General features: G+C 40.3%; 1 protein-coding gene across 5 annotated transcripts in view; it reads left to right on the top strand.

Moving 5' to 3' along the window:
* The window catches only part of lrba (LPS responsive beige-like anchor protein), a 190916-nt gene that overhangs the window by 122939 nt on the left and 49440 nt on the right, over positions 1-18537 (top strand). For all 5 annotated transcript variants that reach the window (XM_042427272.1, XM_042427281.1, XM_042427298.1 and 2 more), the window contains 4 exons: positions 13480-13597; positions 13805-13907; positions 15866-15981; positions 16172-16284. In XM_042427272.1, the coding sequence (XP_042283206.1) occupies positions 13480-13597; positions 13805-13907; positions 15866-15981; positions 16172-16284 (450 nt within the window). The remainder of the gene's footprint in view (positions 1-13479; positions 13598-13804; positions 13908-15865; positions 15982-16171; positions 16285-18537) is intronic.

Raw genomic sequence — 18537 nt, forward strand, 5'->3', positions numbered from 1 at the left:
GTTTAGAAAAAAGTAACAGATGAGAAAAAATGTCTGGGTGTTTGATTTCAGGATGACTGTTTATTATCAAGCGCACGGCTCCAGAGAGATTAATCGACACTACTTGGAGAGCAAGTGTCCAAATATTATGAAGGACATGCTAACTGTAGCTTAATGAAATATATGGCAACACAAACTCCGGCTTTTATAAAGACTTTATGAATCTGTTCTGGCCCGCTTATCAAACCGCATGTTCCTGAGCAATTGTGTTAATTTTTATTACGATGTAAAATGGAATGGATACGGTGGATTGGATTTATTTTGGCAGTTGATAAGGGTGGAAAGGTCAGTCGTATCTCAGAATATAACACTTATCTTGTGTGTATGTACGTTTCTCTGTGTACATATGTGCCTAACGGCGCATCACAGTCTTAAGCTGGAAACAAAAGTAGAGTAAGCACACTGCTGGCACAGCTGGGAACAACTTCGAGAGCCAAGCATTTAATATTTTTTAGCTTTGCCAATTCTACTTTCTTTCCCCCCCCTCCTCTTTCCATTGCCTTACTAAAGGTATATATAAATATAATGACAAGCGCCAAGTGATTGCCACTTATTCATTCATCTATTCTTACTACTCCTGTGTGCCCTTTATCTCCTGAAAACATCTAGAATTATCTGTGGTTCCTAAAGGGTTTTCCCCCCTGCTTTATATTGACTGGAGAAAAGATCAGGGGCTTGTCAAGGGGCTCTTTGATCTGAGCCTGTGTGACGACGCCACAGTGATCCCCCTCACGAGCACAAAACAGTCTCCATGCCTGCATGTGCAAATCTCTGCCAGCTGATGAGTAACCTCACTGCTTCTCATTTTTTATCTTCTCCTATCCTTTCTCTGTTTCTCTTTCTGGTCTCAACCTTATTCTTCTTCTCCCTGGCTGGCTACTGTGTATACAGCACTGTTTATAACATAGTTAACAATCAGAAGAACAATCTCTAATTTGTCTATAAAACATATTTTAAACACGCATACCTGAGGATGATATGTAATAAATGTCATGTTAATGTTTTGGTTATAATTCTTTAAATGTCACCATTTTCTGGAATGCCATGAAAGTGGAGATATTTGAAGAAAGCAACAGAAAAAGATTGGTTTGTTTTGCAACAGAATATGCAACAGTTGTCTGATCGAGTTAGTGCGCTTTGTACTTCCAAGCGAGTGATAAGACATCCACCAACCGACATCCACACACATGTGAACAGAGATAGTACATTTTTGATACTCTTGTTCACACATTTTGTCGCTGCCTCCCAAACCCGGATGGACCCAGCTGCTCCCTCCACAGAGGGCTCAAAGAAAATCATCGCAGGCAACTAATTGGCTGGCAGGCCCCTGCATCTGCTCGGCAGATAGCAGAACTGATGAAGTCATGGAGCAGATGTGCGAGTGTGTTTGCTTGTGTGTGTGTATATTTAAGCAGCACCCTCTCTGTGTTTAGACACAAGCCATCAATATTGCATGTGGAGTTATTGTTGCAGAGCCTCTCCTGCAGACTACTAATATTGCATGAATGAGGAAGTGAAAATGCTCTACTTCTAGCTGATTGGTTAAAGGAAATATCAGCAAAAACCTGATTGGAGGATATTTTCAACCCTCCCTTCGATCTGTATTGCAATCCGAGTGTTTGATAAATTATTCCTGTGTCCTGATAGCAAACTGTTGACTAATTCTAACTGTTGTTTTGTATATGTAGGATGTTCACACTAGCAAAATAGCAAATGTTGACTTAAAAATTGTCCAAGCACATTAATCTGATTGTGGTTTTGATGGACACTGTTTACCCACAAATCACCACACACCAAAAATGAAAAAGCTAATCGAAGCAGAAAAAAGTGATAGAAATGTAGAGGGTGGTGCAACAGTTTCAGCAACAGTTTGAACAAAGAAATTAGAAAATAAATATTCAGTGAAACACTTTTGCTTGCTCTTCATGAAATTTCCAGTTTGAAATTGTCATAACATGCTAAGATTGAGGTCGGCTAACAAATTGTATATAATTTCCTGTCAATAAAACATAGAGTAGTACATCAGCTGCTTGTATACTAACTGCAAAAATAGTGCACTGTCCACATTAATGCATAGCAGATACTTTATAGCATTTATAGCAAGTTTTTCTGCCACGCCCCCCTTTGGAAGCAAAAATATGTACATTTTACTCTATCTGGATAAATCTTGCTAACCTGAACCTCGTCAGCGTTGCATGCATCAGCCCTGTAATTTCCATTTGAAACACAAAGCATAGTTGAATGATTGTTACAATGATATACAGTACTAATGATGCCTAGTGTATTTTTACTGTTCAAAGCGATTGTAAATATATAATATCAGAAATCTATGTATCTCAATTAAAATGGCATGATATTATTGCCTCATATATGCTACTATTTCTGAACTCTGTTGACATTCTGTTGACATCCACACCGTGTTTCCGAAAAGTATTTTCAAAAATGCACCAGTAAATTTTTGCTAAAGGTCAGTGTCCAACCTTGGACTATGCAATGATAAAACCCCCATTGAGAAGACATTGGTAACCGTAATTAGCTGGGTGGCGACGGCAACCTGGGGTTAGCTAGAGCAGCTGAATGGATGGTCACTCAGTCAAGGAAAATCACCCCAGTGTTATGTAGCCACCAGTCCCATATCGTTAAGCTCTCCCTAAAGTGTCAAACTGCTGGGACCACAAACCAGCCCCCCTACCCCACCACCCCTCCCTGCTCGCTCCGCCAAACTCTCATGGTCGCCAGGGACGACCTTCGGCTGCAGCTGCCAATCACAAAGAGCCATGGCAGCAAGAGGTCTCTGAGAGAGGAGCCTATTGATTTTCCAGTTAGAGCCTAAGTAGTTTGTGCTATAGGGCTAACAGACAGCCTGAGCAGGTATGTCATTATCAATGAGCCTAAGGAAACGGATCCCCTCACTCTCACTCATTCATATTGGCCTCCTTCCATCCCTTGCTCCCTCCCTCCATCTCTCCTTCATGCCATTCCACCAGAGTGCATGACAGAGTGCATTCTGAGATAGTCAATAAATCGCTCAGCCACACCACGACAACAACTGGCAGAGTGATGGGTTGGGATGACCTTCCTTCTCTTTCTTTCCCTTCTTTGCTTCACTCTTTCACTGTCTGACCGTCCCTGCTTTTCAGGTACAGTAATTATAATACCTGGAAGACATGAAATTTTTCCTTACCATAGACAGACTTGTTATTATCACAGCCATCGTGTTTTCCTCTTGGATTTTCCAGTCTTCGAATCCTCAACATCCAGAATCAGTTTAATCTCAAACATCATGTCCTCGCGGCCCACTTTGGCTCATCCAGTCATCAGGAAACCAAATTATTATCTCCCTCGTTTTGCTTCAGTGCTTATGTGGAGTCACTGACTAGGCTTTGGGAGCTGCTCAACACAAAGACATGTGCAAACAGTTAGCAATGATTTAAGCCAATTAGAGGAGATAAGGCCAAACAAAGGTTTAAAGCTTCCTGAAGTGTTTTCCTTTTCCCCAGTAGAGCAGTAAAGTCTTGTTACCTTTTCTACTATCCTTTATTTCTCTGTATCCCTCATGCAAAATGCATATGCGCTCCACCTCCGTTTCCTTTTCCTTTTCCTTTTAAGTCTCAAACTACATCGATGGTTGAGATATAGTCCCTCATATTTCACTCAGTAGTTTTAGTGAGGTTATATCAGTGATTATGAACTCATTCTGTAGGCATGAGGTCAGTGGACCCATGGCCAGATGTTGAGTGTTAAAGAGTGACGGAGGAAGACTTGTTAATGATGGCCTTCAAAGATTTAGAGTTACCCTTTACATACAAGCTCCTCCTTTTGCTTATAACCCATACTTGTCAGGCTTCTTTTTGATTTTGGCCAGTTGTCAGACTATGAGATCACTGACCTTCTATGGCCAGAATTCAAGATAGTTCTTTTTCATTTATTTTTATTTAGTCACCCTATGGGATGGATTGCTGTATTTTTTTACAGACACTCATGATTCCCAGAGGATGAACCATAATGATTTTGGTGATCCTGTGACTTTTCCTCTAAAACTCCACCATGACCTTCACATTTGCTATTTTATGTGAAATGTCTCAACAACTATTGGATAGATTTCCATGAAATTTGATATATATACATTCATGGTACCCATAGGATGAATATAATGACTTTGTTCATCCCATAACTTTTCATTTAGCACCACTTTCAGGTAAAATGTTTAATTAGTCTAATATTTACAACCAAATACCTGCATAATGAATGACATTCACATCAACCTCAGCTGTTATTTGGATTTAGTGCTATTAGCAAATGTTACTGTAGTGTGCTAAGGTGCCAAATTAAGATCATTAACAAGATAAACAGTGTGCTTACTAAATATGCCTCTTAGCCTGCATACATTAGCATTTAGCTCAAAGCTGTAAACTCTTATTTTAACATCTTTCTATCTGTCAAATTTTTCCTCATTGAAAATGTTTGATATTTATTCCCTGGAGTTTATTCTTTAAATTGTTGTTCTAATCGGACAATTCAAGTTCGGAGATATTTTAATAATTTTTTACCCCTGAGGAATTGTAAACCACTGAGACTCTTGCAAAGTGGGCTGATGAATCTCTGCAGCGAGTGGTAACCAGGTAGGACAGGTCAGGAAAAGACACTTGCCACATTCGTAATCACATAAGGAACCATTAAACACAGTGTCATCTTGCCACCTAATGATGACTAATGTCTCCCTTCCAATTGCTTTTCCCGCACGCACACAAGCGCACACAAACACACAACTACCCCTTCTCTTTTCACAAATAAACAATGCTCGGCTTCTCTCTAGCCACATGTTTGTGACCTGACTTAACACAACCGCAGACCACTGTGGCCGAGACCTGGCTCACACTTAACCAAGCACCTCCAGACAAGGAGCTGCCACCCCCTCTTTGCACCTGAGCCTAGCCCCTCCATCATGCTCCATCTCTGGGCTTGACTGGGCCAGTCAGGGGGCAGGTGCCTCCCCTCCCTTCCTTTGATTGATCCCCTCTCTCCATCATTTATTCTCTTCGTCTGCCGCTGACACACGTGTCAAAGGCAACACGCCAGCCTGATGGATAGGCCTGTTTATGGATGCCAGTCTGCCTGGTAGGCTACTGATATTACAATCAGCACCTGTGTACCTGCTGTTCACACAAGCCTCTGTTATTCAGCTAAGGTCAGAGAGAGACCAGACTCCGATTGAAAGATCGATGTGTAGCCCAGCATATTGGGAAATTGAATTGTAAATGTGGTCTTGTTTTGTCGGAAAGGTCTGTGCTGCATCTGAGATGATAAAACTAGATCCATATGTCATTGAATTTGAGTAAATATCGATGTTGTTGAGCTTCCTATCATCTGGATTTCTTATCTTAGAATACCTCATAAACACAATGACTCGCAGGATGACTCGCCTGGGACATAATATTCATTATAGCTGTTAATTCCTAAAAGAAATCCAGTGTAATTCTAACCAGCTGTATTTGTTGTCATAAGGTAAGGTGATAGCATTGATGTGTGCTCTGTGTAAAGACATCTCAGAGCAGAATGCTACATTGCTGGATTCTGGTGCCTCTATTGCCATTATGGTTAATGACCCATCCAGTCTGGTTGAAATGGCACATCCACAGGGACATATTGCATATTACTTACTCATCCAAGACTCATTTATAGCAGACATCAGCACAACAGAGCTTTACTCCTGCACTATAGTGGAAAGACTGTAGAAAAAAGTATAAATACAAAAACAATTCTAATACACAGATTATCTTAAATTCTGTAATAAAATCAAAGAATGAATAAGTTTGGGTTGTATTGACTTCTCTAAACCACTACTTATACATTGTGTTAAGATCTCAATAAGAAAAACGTGATATTTTTCTTGCACAATGGTTTTTCATTTTCATTTGTTTAACAGCTCAATTAAAATTAGTTTCACACCAGCAATCACAATCAAATCTATTCTGTATCGTAAAGTGCAATGCTTAATCCAATTAAAAGTAAAAGTCACATAAAATAAAATGCCGCAATGTCTATCCATAATTATTTTATTGTTTTTAAGACAGAAGATTAACTCTTCAAGCAGATAGTATGTAGACATCTACAGTAAGCGCATCCAAGTGAATATTGTTGTTCTTCATTTGTATGTTAATTACATCATAATTTATCTGCCTACACAGTACAAACAATGTTTACCAACTGGCTCACTCTATTAGTCGTAACTCTCAAAATGTTTCCTTCTCACTGATAAACCTGTAGCTGCAATTGAGTCACCGTCAAACTCTAAAAAGTCTCCATAGCCTTTCTTTTATCCAAGTGTTATTCTCTCCCTCTTCTTTCGTTTATCCCTCCTTCGGACAACAAACCTCGAATTCCCTGAGCGGGGTGTGCTTTTCACCCCACACCCACTTAAGCTGGTGACAATAGCCGGATTAGAAAAGAATTTACTTCAGCGAAGCTTTGCACCAACCCCAAAAAAAGCCTATCCATCACTAAATGGCAAAATGGGAGATTGAAGGAAAGCGGGGAGAATGCGATAGGAGCCGGTCAGCGATCTTAACCTGTCTGATGTTTGCCATGGCAGCTTATAGAGGTGTGGAGGGCCAATAGCGTTGAGTCTTTAACAGCTTTGGTGCTTCAGTGGTGGCTCTGGGCTGTCTCCTTGATTTTCTGAACATCTGTGAAAAGCATATACATTCTTTTTATCCTTTTCCTGATGTGCAAGTGTTTACTGATGAGCTTGACATATCAAGGAACACATTTAAGCTCTTTCATTACCATCGCAACAGGTGCCCAGCAATACGATGAAGGTCTTGTATCTGGCTGCTGGTGTCACAAGTCTGCGTTTTATATGCACTATATGATAATACAAAGCTGATCTTGTTTTTTTTTATGGCTCATATCTGTTGCTGTAGTATTGTTGTCCAATTCAAGAGTAGCAATGAGCCAACTCTAATTTTAAGTGAACTGTTTGAATCTATACCATGGTATTTCTTTATCACAGTCCAAAGTCAAACTTGAATCAATTTTAAGGTAGAATTGTAATGATGAAGCAGTGATGAATTCAGCTTTCAGTGTGAATTACAGTAATTCAAAGGTAGCAGGTAAAGACAGCAGAGTGTGGCTTCCCCCTCCCCCCCCCCCTCAATTTGTGGATGTCTGCTGCATTTCACATCCCTCTTCTCTTCCCTTCACTTATGAAGCTTTATCCATCTTTTGTTCCCCATCACCTTTGAGTCACCAACTCTGCCCTTTGTGGCCTAAGTCTAAGCTGTGATGGGGGTAAAAAGGAAGTGCTAGCCTTGAATATTGTTAAAAACAGAGGGAGGAGTCATCCTTGATGCTATCTCTGTGTCATTTGCCAAAAAAAATAACGCTTCTTCATTGAAAAGGCCATTCACATTTTTTTTTTACTGAGGTCAAGACTTATGAATTCCATGTACTGCCACAATTAGTGTTTAAAATAGCCACTTTGCTATCTTATTATATGTCAGGGACCCTCTGAGGCTTTGGCCCTCATAGCTTATCCCCAAAGGCTGAATGTTTAATGAGTTAACGCACTGAAGTCTTCACTTCTCTACCAATTAACCCCAAGACCGCAGCAGTATTTCCCTAAATCCACACAAGACCTTTTTTTTGTCCCTACTTCAAAAAGGCTAAGCAGCCAAGGAAAGGACAGAAGAAAAGGCTAACCTGTTAGCAAACAGTGAAAAGGGCCAGAAAGGGTTTAATCCTTATTAGGCTAAATTCAGACTAAGTGGCCCCAAAGATCCTTTCAAAAGGGGACTTTCTTCAGGCAGTGCAAACTCTCACTGGGTGACGTTTGGGACTGAATGCTTTGAGCCTTTAGGCTTCATAACCTTACATTCGCTCTGCAAGCTGGGCTTGTTTATTTTTCTTTAATTCTCTCACACTCCAGCGCAGCTTCTTAGTTGTGTTTATTTTTTTTGACCTTGTAGTTTGTTTTACTTCCCTCGAGGCAAATGGACCTTTATGTGTGACCAGTGATTACATCTTGGATTAGTTACATGATGGCAGAACAATTGTGTCTATCAATCATTGGTGGACACAAATGGTCTTGACTACTTATACTGAAGTCTGTTGATAATGCATCCAATACAAGCATTGTCTAAGTTCTTTCTCATATATAAACTCTATTTTCTATATTCTGTCTGCTTTATACTGAACAATTTTGTACGTAAATTGATCTTTAGTGCTATGTTAAAGTCATTTTTTTGGGTTTGGCAAGCAGGCTGTTGATTTGACAGCTGTCAGGTACTTCACTTTTATACCTTTTTATATATTTTATATTCCCAGTGCTTACCCAGCTGCACTACTCCCATAGTTCAGCAGTCATGGACCACATGGCTAGACAATGATGGTGACGTGGCCAGTTAAAGCACACTCCTGCGGTGCCACGAAGGCTACAGGATAACTGCTGGAGTGTGAAAGTAGAGTCATGTGGCTGCACTGTCTTAAGGTCATATGATTCTAAGTTTTTACGGTGAGGAGGCATTGTTTTCCTCATGAATGAATAGCCTATTTTACTCCCAACCAAGCGACCCAACTCTTACCCTCCGCCCATACACATTCTACCTGTGCTCTCTCTAGTAAATGTGTACCTCTTTCAAGGTGTTGTTATGCTTAAAATGTGTAATTTCACCTTTCTCTCTTTTTCTAGCACCTACAGGACTTTCAGTTCTTCCTTCTCCCTCTCATGATTTTTTTTTCTGGCTATCACTCAATTTCAAAAGCAAAATCTGTCTTAATTGGCTCCAGAGGGCTCGGGGAGGCTTTGTGTCAACGGTGATGAGGGTCCTGATTGGTCCAGAGGCACAGGCAGCCAACAGACCCTTGTTAGTGTGTCGGGACCCTTTGCTTGCTCGTTAGTCTGATGAACTCATTTACTGATGGCTGGTGACAAGGCGTAGTTTACCAGTGTGGAACAGAGGATTGGCGGTGGGGGGGTGGGGGGTTAAGGCGAGGGGGGGAGGAGGCAAACAAGAATATGGGTGAGAAACAAGGAGAGTAGAGGGTGGCATTACAGTGTGTGATGAACTATCGTGTTTTTGTGGATGCACCAGATGAGAGTGTCAAAAAGCTCTTAAATGTCAGCTTGTGTTTGTCTGTGCTTTCTTTCTCATTTGCTGCCGCAGTAAAAGCACTGTTGGCGTCGTGGTCCACTGAAACTGCGGTTATCGTAGATGGCTTGATTCAGCGGTCAGTCATGTGGGGAAGAATTGCAAAAAGCATGGCTCTGATGTAACTCTTTGCAGTAGGTTTGCTCTGCATTTGTGACTCTTGAGTCAGAATTTCCAATTTATTTTCTGGAAGTTTTAAGAAATATGCAACCTTAGTCCATTGTTTATGTGTAAAAGTCATTTTTTGACATGTGCATGAGTGTGGGGGTTTAGGAGAACCTAGGGAGTGTTTGGGGAATGAAAAGCAATAAGCAACTCTACATGCTGATAAGTCCACAGGTTTTTTTTTTTATGAAATCTATCAAGCTCTCCCAATACTGCTTGTCCCTCGTCTCCGTTTTGATGTTGATGGATCACCTCTCTTCCTCCCGCTCATTAATTTCATCACCTTATCTCCCACACCACTTCATTTGACCAAAAGGTAATAATAAATCCCTCATCCATTATCCTTTAACTGAGGCAGCCATGCGGAAATACTTAATAACAGGCAACAAATTGAACTTCAATCACCTCATTTTCCTTCAAGGATGCATAGCACATTAAACTGAACAGCCCAATATGCATATATCACTTATCTCACATGGTTTATGTGCAGTTTTAAATATTTCTTCTTACATAAATGGCAGTATTGGTGTTGTAATTTGACTTTTTTCTTATTTTATGACAATAAAGTATATACTTTATTGGCAATTGGCATTGGTTTCTGTCTTCAACCCAAGGGTCTTATCAGCCCCAAAACACACACGCTTAGCCTGCCCTGACAGCTGAGGCAGTTGAGAGCCTCATCTATCTTGAACCACGCTGCTGATAGTCTGTTGCACCCCTAACTTTCCCTTAATTTAGTGCAGTTTCAATTAGATTTCATCCATGCTACCATGTTACTCTGCTAGACTTTACCAATGTTTCTAAGGAGACAGTGGTTGGTAAAAGAAACTGGGTTTTGGAAAGGAAAGGGTGATGGAGAGGGTTCACTGGCAAGGACTGTCTGCAAGATTCAGTGGTGACAGTTTTTGTGTGTGTGTGTGGTTACACACCACAGCCACAGTCACCCGGTCTCTCTTCATGTGTCCCTCTTCATTCCGCAGTCTTTTGGCCATCTGACAAAGACAAATGACAGTGCTTCAGAAATGAGCAGCAGCAGCCGGGCGCACAAACAGGTTGAAAGAGGAGGGAGATGGAGAGGGAGAGACAGAGAGAAACCATTGCAATCAAGGCTAGTTCCTTTGTTTTCTGTTTGGCTGTGTCCTCTCGCGTGACGCTTTGAAATTGATCTCAGGACGCACCAGACCTGAATCCATGGATATTGTTCCACTTGAAATGAAACATCAATAAAACTGTGCTTTATTCTCAACCAATCATGTTGACGTATAAGCTCCTGATCCATTCGATGTTTCCCTTAATGGAATCTTCTGTCCTCTTCGCGCCTCTCATCATTTGATTTTTATTTTTATCATTTTTAAACTGAACAGCCTTTTTTTGTTCAGACTATAAAATATAACTTTGATGTAAAATATAACTCTGATGGTTTAAATTCTTCTTCTGCTTCTGTGTAGCATTACCATCTCTTTAAACCTGACTGATCCAGTTCCAGTATTACTATCTATCACAGAGGAAGCTGGTACACCCATAACTCCAGCTTGGACAATAACCTCCACACCATTGTAATTTGTCCAGACGTGGTCAGAACAGCTAGAGCATTACAGCTCGGATAGTTTGTCACGCTCCTTGTCACCCAGTCAGCTTTTTCATCTGCAAGGGAAAGGGCGCAGCCAATAGGGACAATGATGTTGGGAACATAGAGTGCTATTTACAGCGTTCCAGGAGATTCATTGGTCTGGGGAAAAATATGATATCTGGCTGCCTCTGCTACTGTCACATCTATCTGTGGAATCAGGGACTGCAACTTCATCAGTTCAGCCCTGGGCATCTTCTTGTCATCTGTCGTGAGGTCTATGAGTGTACTCCTGGGGATGGAATGAGTCAACCACACCCTTTTAGAGGTTAGAGGTTACTCTCCAAGCATTCACTCATCATACACCTGAAGACAGGAGTATCATTTTTAATCAGATAGTATGAAGAAGCTGGTTTTTAGCCATGCTAGCAGCATGGCTCTAGGGATGGCAGTGTTGGTTGGATGGTCCACCACTTTGGTCCAGACTGAAATATCTGAACAACTACTGGATGGATTTCCACAAAAGTTTGACATTCATGTCCCCCTCAGGATGAATTGTAACCACTTTCGTGATCTATTAACTTTTCATCTAGCGCCACCATCGGGTCAGAATTCCAATACTTTGATTTATGACCAAATACCCACAAAACTAATGACATTCCCATCAACCTCAGTTGTACTTCAGGTTTTGTGTGAATTAGGACATGTTAGAGTGCTAATATGCTAAAGTAAGATGGTGAGCATGGGAAACATTGTGCCTGAGAAAAACATTTAAAAACTAATCAGGTCTCTATGCCTGTTTGTCATCAAAATTCAGTCATCTCAACTAGAAAACAGATTGCTAGAAACACACTGAATCACAAAAACATGGCTAGGTACAAGACTAAACACAGTTTCTCATTTGCTTGTTTCATTCTTTTTATACACACAAAAGGGTATAAACTAAAAGATCCTATGATATAACCACAACTCAAAACACATAGCCTGTCTACAGTATCCTTTTTGAAAAATATTTTAGAGATAGAAAGTATATTTAATTCAAATTGGTAATTCAACAACTAGTTATCTTTCCGTAAAACTGTAAATGAAGAAATGTGTTATGACGACTGACCTCCTGTGATGGCACTACATTCATAAGAAATCAAGATACTAGCATTTTCTTTGCCACCAATCTATTTTCTTCTGGTTTTTAAAATGATTAACTTTTCATTTACTTTATTTTGATGAGTCACTTTTTTGTCATGATGGGTCCAGCATTATTTTTTTTAACACCGTTACTTGCATTGTGTCATTTACAGTTTTGTAAATATATTCATCAATATATCTGAAATTTACATCTTTGCTTAAGGATATTTCCACATCTTGCAAATATTTTGGTATGCTTTAAAAAATTGTGTTGTTTGCTCTTGTAAGTGCTGCACCATCTTCATGATAAGGTTGGCTACATGCTGACGGTGACTGTTAAGGAAGATAGTAGACTGCCGGATGCAGCCCCAGTCAGCCTCTCCAAGCCACAAATCCACATTTAATTGAACTCCAGAGACTTTGAAGTGAGTCTGTGATGCAGGCAGGTCTTATTCCTCAGAGAGAGAGCGAGGGAGAGGCTGTCCTCCGCTAAAGGCCTCAGCTGGTCCCCTCTGCTGTCCCCTGCCTTTAATGAGCTCCTTTAACGTAACACTAGACCTAGCTTGCTAGCTCACATTTGAATATTTTTGATTAATAATACAGTCTCTGAACCATACTGTGAAAACCTAAAGTGTCCCTTTTACCTTTCTACTATATCCCTGTTCGCCCCCTGTCAGCAGACACCTTTGAAGCTAAAAGCAGAGGGTGAAACAAAAGCCTAGTTAACGAAGCAGTGCTAAGTAGGATAGTAGCACATCTAAATGCCGGATTAGTAGGAGTACAAATCACAGGGGCAGGGCCAAGCATCTGGCTCTGTCAGGCACTGTGACAGCCATCAGAACAAGTTACTCTGACAGCAACCGCAATCTCCATGGGGACAGATTAAGCTCAGTCCATCGAAGCATTTTTAAATGTGGAGCTAGCTAACATAATATTATTTAACCCCTTGTGTCAGTTACCATCATGGAAATACAAAAAATAGTCTAATCAGCATAAAATAGGCTCTTAACCTCATCTTTGTCACATCAACACAGTATTTTTTATTGTTGCTTCTATATATTGTAATTTTCTGATATTCCTAGTCACTTGTGTGCTGTAATATGGATTATCTTTTAGTGAACTAAACATTTCCATCACTCCCTCCAGCTGAATAGTGCCCATTTTCTTGCTAAAGGAATCTCTTTTTCATTGAGGCTGATCAATATAAGACATTAATCGTGCTGTTCAGGCCTTCATGCCAGCGCTGTGTGAAAAATGAACCAACCTGGCCTTTCTGCTCTTCTTCCCCTCCTTCCCTCTTCCCTGATCTTGTCTGTCCTTCCCTGGCTTCTTTTCTTTTTAAAATTTTCTTCCTTTACTCCTTTTTTTTTGTTATTCCATTTGAATCTAACCCCTTCCCTCCACTTTGGTCTGTTTCTCTGTCGTGTCTTCCAGATTTTAGCCTATACAGAAGGTCTTCATGGAAAATGGCTGTTCACAGAGATCCGGGCTGTCTTTTCAAGGCGCTACTTACTGCAGAATACCGCTCTGGAAATCTTCATGGCAAACAGAAGTAAGACAGCACCCAAAATTACCCATATGTAAACATTTTACCTTATTGTAACCCTGACTGATATGCGTATAAAGTTTCTTGGTTCCTTTCATATTGCAGCTTAATACTGGAAACATCAAGATTTGTTTAATGGCAATGTGGTGATTTGATGTCATATACAGAAGATAATTCTTGATATAACTGGACTATTTCCTGTGCCACCTACAGCGGCAGTCATGTTCAACTTCCCAGACGCAGCCACGGTCAAGAAGGTGGTCCACAGTCTTCCTCGTGTTGGGGTGGGCACCAACTTCGGCCTTCCACAGACCAGGTTAGACACAAAGTGACACACAGACATATACAATCACTCTTTCATGAGGTACTCAAATATTTGTTGGGTGCTTCTAGTAATTCCCTGCAGACCTGTTTACAACTCGTACATCACCACTCTTGCATCCGAATATTGAAATTATGGAAAGACCAAAGGGGGTCAGAGGGAGTGAAATTGGATTAGACAGTGTTCACGTTGTTGTTAATTACATACTAAAACCCCAAACTAGATTTCCTCCCTCCCTTTCTTACTGCCAAATGTACAAAGAGGTTGGTCACTGATTTGTCCATCCCTCCCACTCTTTCCTCACCTCAGCAGCATAATTGGCTTCACACAAACATAGTCCAGTTTATTTATTTATTTCCATCAGTGTGGAGCAAATAGTTGCTTGAAAGCCTGCAGGGCCCACCTCCTCCCCTTCCCTGCCTTCACTCACATCATGCTCTGTGTCCAGGCAGCGCTAGAGCCAAGGCCAACACAGATGCTGGCGTATACGTTCCCTATGTAAGGTCTTGTAGAAATCAAGAAAAGTGAAAGTGTTGCCCAGGAAGTCTAAGGGTACTTTTATGATATATTTTTATTATGTGATATGGTGTTCAGTTTGACATATACAGTGGTAAAGGTGTAATATTTTCCCAGTGCTTTGGGGAAAAAACACTGGATGATAAAGATAATAATAATAATAATAATAATAATAATAATACAAATTTTGCACAAATTAGCTTAATAGTCCAAATTGTAAACATAGTGACTGCAGGTTCCTGTAAGTTAGGTTAATTATAATTATCAGTTAATATTTCTAATGAATTAAAATACAGTTTAAAAAAAAAAGGAATACAATTCAAAATTCAAAGACATGACAGTCATGGACAAGTATACATTTTGCAGCCAGGTTTCATCCTGCATATTGTGAATTTTTTTGTCTTTATTAATCTGAGTGATGACAGTTTCATTGTGGTGGGATTTGTGAATATTTGTTTGACAGGAAGATTCAGAGTCTACAGATGTTTTCTCAATATTAAGAACAAAGTACTACATGTAAATAGTGTAACGCTGAAGGCTGTGCAATCAGTCTGAGTAAGAAAGTACATCCAGTAATGAGTCATTGTGGCTGTAGGAGAGTGTGTGTGTATATAGCACAAACACAGGTTTGGGGTGAGAGAATGTGTGTGTGTGGTTGTGTTGGGCTCATTAATCAGGCTAGTTTGCAGGCCAGGGACACCTTGCCTCGTTGACCTGAGGACAGCTGCACAGGGCAGTGCAGTGCATGCACGCCATCTCATACAGCCAGCACAGCACAAATTATTTCATGTTCGGGGTGCTACAACGATAATTACACAATCACACTTCATTATCCATTAATATTATCATCATAATTTGATATAATGCTCCTGCTTTTAAAACATTTTGCCAATATCGAGCACCATCTGTCTTTTCTCCTTTCTAAATGAACACATTTAATTATGATGTGTTTTACAGGAGATATAAAAATACAGAAACCCACAAAGACACTATGTTAATGCATATTATTGCTTGATGACAATGGAAAATAGTGGGTCTTGTGGTACACTCATAGTTGGAAAGTCGTATTTTCACTTTTGAGAGGACTAATGACTATAATCACACCCTGACAGTGATTAATTCCATCATTTTCCTTTGTTTTAATTGGATTGGGGGTCATTTGTTTTTGTCCTACTGCATCACGCTGAAGGCCACGTATGTGTGTATGCACATGCACGCAAATATGTGTGTTCATCCAAATTTACTGCATATTTGTCTAAGCCTTATTTGCCTAAGGCTTTTTTCATCCTGCTAGGTGCTGTTCTCCTGATGTGACTGACTTTGTCTTTGTACTGCTCGGCACTATTTGTCCAAAGGACAAGGACTATGTGACCACTATGAGAGAAAACAATGACTACAGTTGTTGTAATGTCGTCTCTCTGTGTTTGTCCCTGTAGACGTATATCTCTGGCCACACCAAAGCAGCTATTCAAGGCATCCAACATGACCCAGCGCTGGCAACGTCGTGAGATTTCCAACTTTGAGTACCTCATCTTTCTCAACACCATCTCTGGTGAGGACACCACCGAACACCTGTGTGGTGTTATTACAGATGGAGGCTCAGTACTGGCAATAGAAACATACACAAATACAACTTTTTTAGCAATCATTTTGAACTTGTACTTTCAGTCCTTTATACAATTATTTATATAATCTTTTTTATATAATCTTTTTTTTTTTTTTACTTTCTTTCCTTCCACAAGGTCGAACCTTTAATGATCTAAACCAGTACCCGGTCTTCCCCTGGGTTATCACCAACTATGACTCAGAGGAACTTGACCTCACTCTGCCTAGCAACTTCAGAGATCTGTCAAAGGTAAGACATTCAAGTTGGATCCTCTCCTCCGCTTTAGTCTTTTTTTGTAATTCCAAAGAGATGGAGGGCAGTTCAGATACAGGAAATATTTGGTGTGTGTGTGTGTGTGTGTGTGTGTGTGTGTGTGTGTGTGGGTGTGGGTGTGGGTGTGGGTGTGGGTGTGTGTGGGGTTCTTTAAGTCCATTTAGTGGCCGTGTAATTGCCATTGATCATAGTTTAGTGAACCAGCTCTTTAATCACTGGTGGCTGATTACTATCTTTTCTCAGGAGTAGCACTGTCCTTCTCATCGCATTTAAAAGCAATTAGTATCAGCTCGATTTTTTTAATTAACATATTTTTCCCTTTTTTTTTTTCTTTTTTTTTTTTTGAAACATATCTATCCTGATTGAATTTGAATCCAGTGGTTTGAACAGTTTAATCTATTTGCAAATATATGAAATTGGGGAAATACTGTGACAGATTTTCCAAAATTGCAAGTGACATACATCATAGATAATCTGTATGATTGGTTGTCTTTTGTCCGTTCAGGCAGTCTTGCCCTTCTGCAGTTAAAACAGATTTAAACCTTTCATGACTCCCATTTTCTGGTTTAGCTATCGTTTTCTGGCCATAATTCAAACTTCATAATTGAATTCTTTCAAGTTTGACCTTCCGCAACACTCCAGGAAGTGAAGTAATACTCCCTGGTAGCTCCAGGCATCAAGTGATTGGGCTTAAAACAATGAAACCTGCCCTATGATGCCCCCTCACACATAAATAAACACACTCTTGTTGCTGCAACTGCTTAAAAGATTCTCCCCCATATTGTAAGTAGACATGCAATTATTTACTCGCATGAAGAAAAAACATACTCCTAAGCTCACCAGCTCCTGTAGTTGGACAGAACATCAGTTGTGTGTAATGGTGTCCAGTGGTGGGAGGACAGAGGATTAGTTTTAGAGTGAGATGATTGAGCGACTGTGTAGTTGCTGGAACCAAAATGACTGAATAAATCAGCCATGGAAACAAAAAAGGTATGTGTTAATGGACGGGGGATACATCGGAGGAAATGCATTTTAGAGTTACACTTGAGGGCATTTATTCAGGTCCTGGGGCCCATTTTCATGCAGGATGAGGGATAGGTAGAATTGAGAGGTGCTCAGCTTGTGAGACAAAATGGAACATATAATAGTTCGACAGTGTCCAGTTTGAGTAATTGATCCAAAGGTTTTAAGGCTTTTTGCACTTTCGTCACGACGAATGTGAGGTGAGCAGTAGCTTTATATTGTAATAGGAATGTAGGAGTGTTGCATGTATTTGATTGACCAACTGTCAAATATGGTAGATTTCCTGATGATGTTGCATTGCATTTTGGGAAAAGTTGAGCCATGTTCAACTTAATGTGTGTTTTTTTTTTTCCGTAGCCCCCTATGTGCTGTGTTCATATTCAAATAAATGAGAGGGCTGCGTTGTTTGATGCATTGCTATTGTTGATGTGAACATTGCTTTAGTACCCAGTCACACTAGAAAGAGGTATGGTGAAGTTAATTGTTGAAGCCTTACAAAATTGGTGAGGCTAGACATTTGGTGAAATAGTGACTGTTGGAGGGTCATGCACTGGCACATAGCAAAATAAATACAAAGAGTAAAGCTCTGTTGGCATTGCTTTTCATTTGGCAGTGTAATGGAATGGTGCAACACAGCTAACATGAGGTAGCCATTTTTTTTCCACTGATAGCTGTGATTCCCTTATAATATTTTTTTTTTTCACCCAAGATTTGAGTGTTTAAAGTCTGGCGACCAACCCTGTAGGCAAACATTGAAATGAATGTAACTGTAAAAATAAAGAGGGTGGAAAAATATCATCTGTACAATATACCTAAAATAAAAAAGCCCTGCACAAATACCATGGTTTTGAAACACACATGAACCATCCACTCACACTTCCATTCTTTCACACTGCCTTGTCATACAGATTCAAACACCCCAGCAGTCAACACCTTGTCCCTTAGGTTCTTCCCAGTCCTGCTTTCACTTTTGATCCGCTCCTCTGTGTCTCTATCCTCTGTTTTTATCCCTCCCAGTGTAGCTTTCTGCACTGTATGAGGCTGCATAATATTTCTGTTTATCTGGCTTCATGTTGCCCAGTAGGCTGAAATGTGACAGTTGTACTTGCCTCGCCAACACACACAGACTCACACAAACACACATATACACAAGCATGCAGCCCTCCTTCAGTTTCTTAGCTTATTTCTGCCTCCCGCTCTTCTTTG

Source organism: Thunnus maccoyii, chromosome 2, assembly GCF_910596095.1.
Source record: "Thunnus maccoyii chromosome 2, fThuMac1.1, whole genome shotgun sequence".
NCBI lineage: Eukaryota > Metazoa > Chordata > Actinopteri > Scombriformes > Scombridae > Thunnus > Thunnus maccoyii.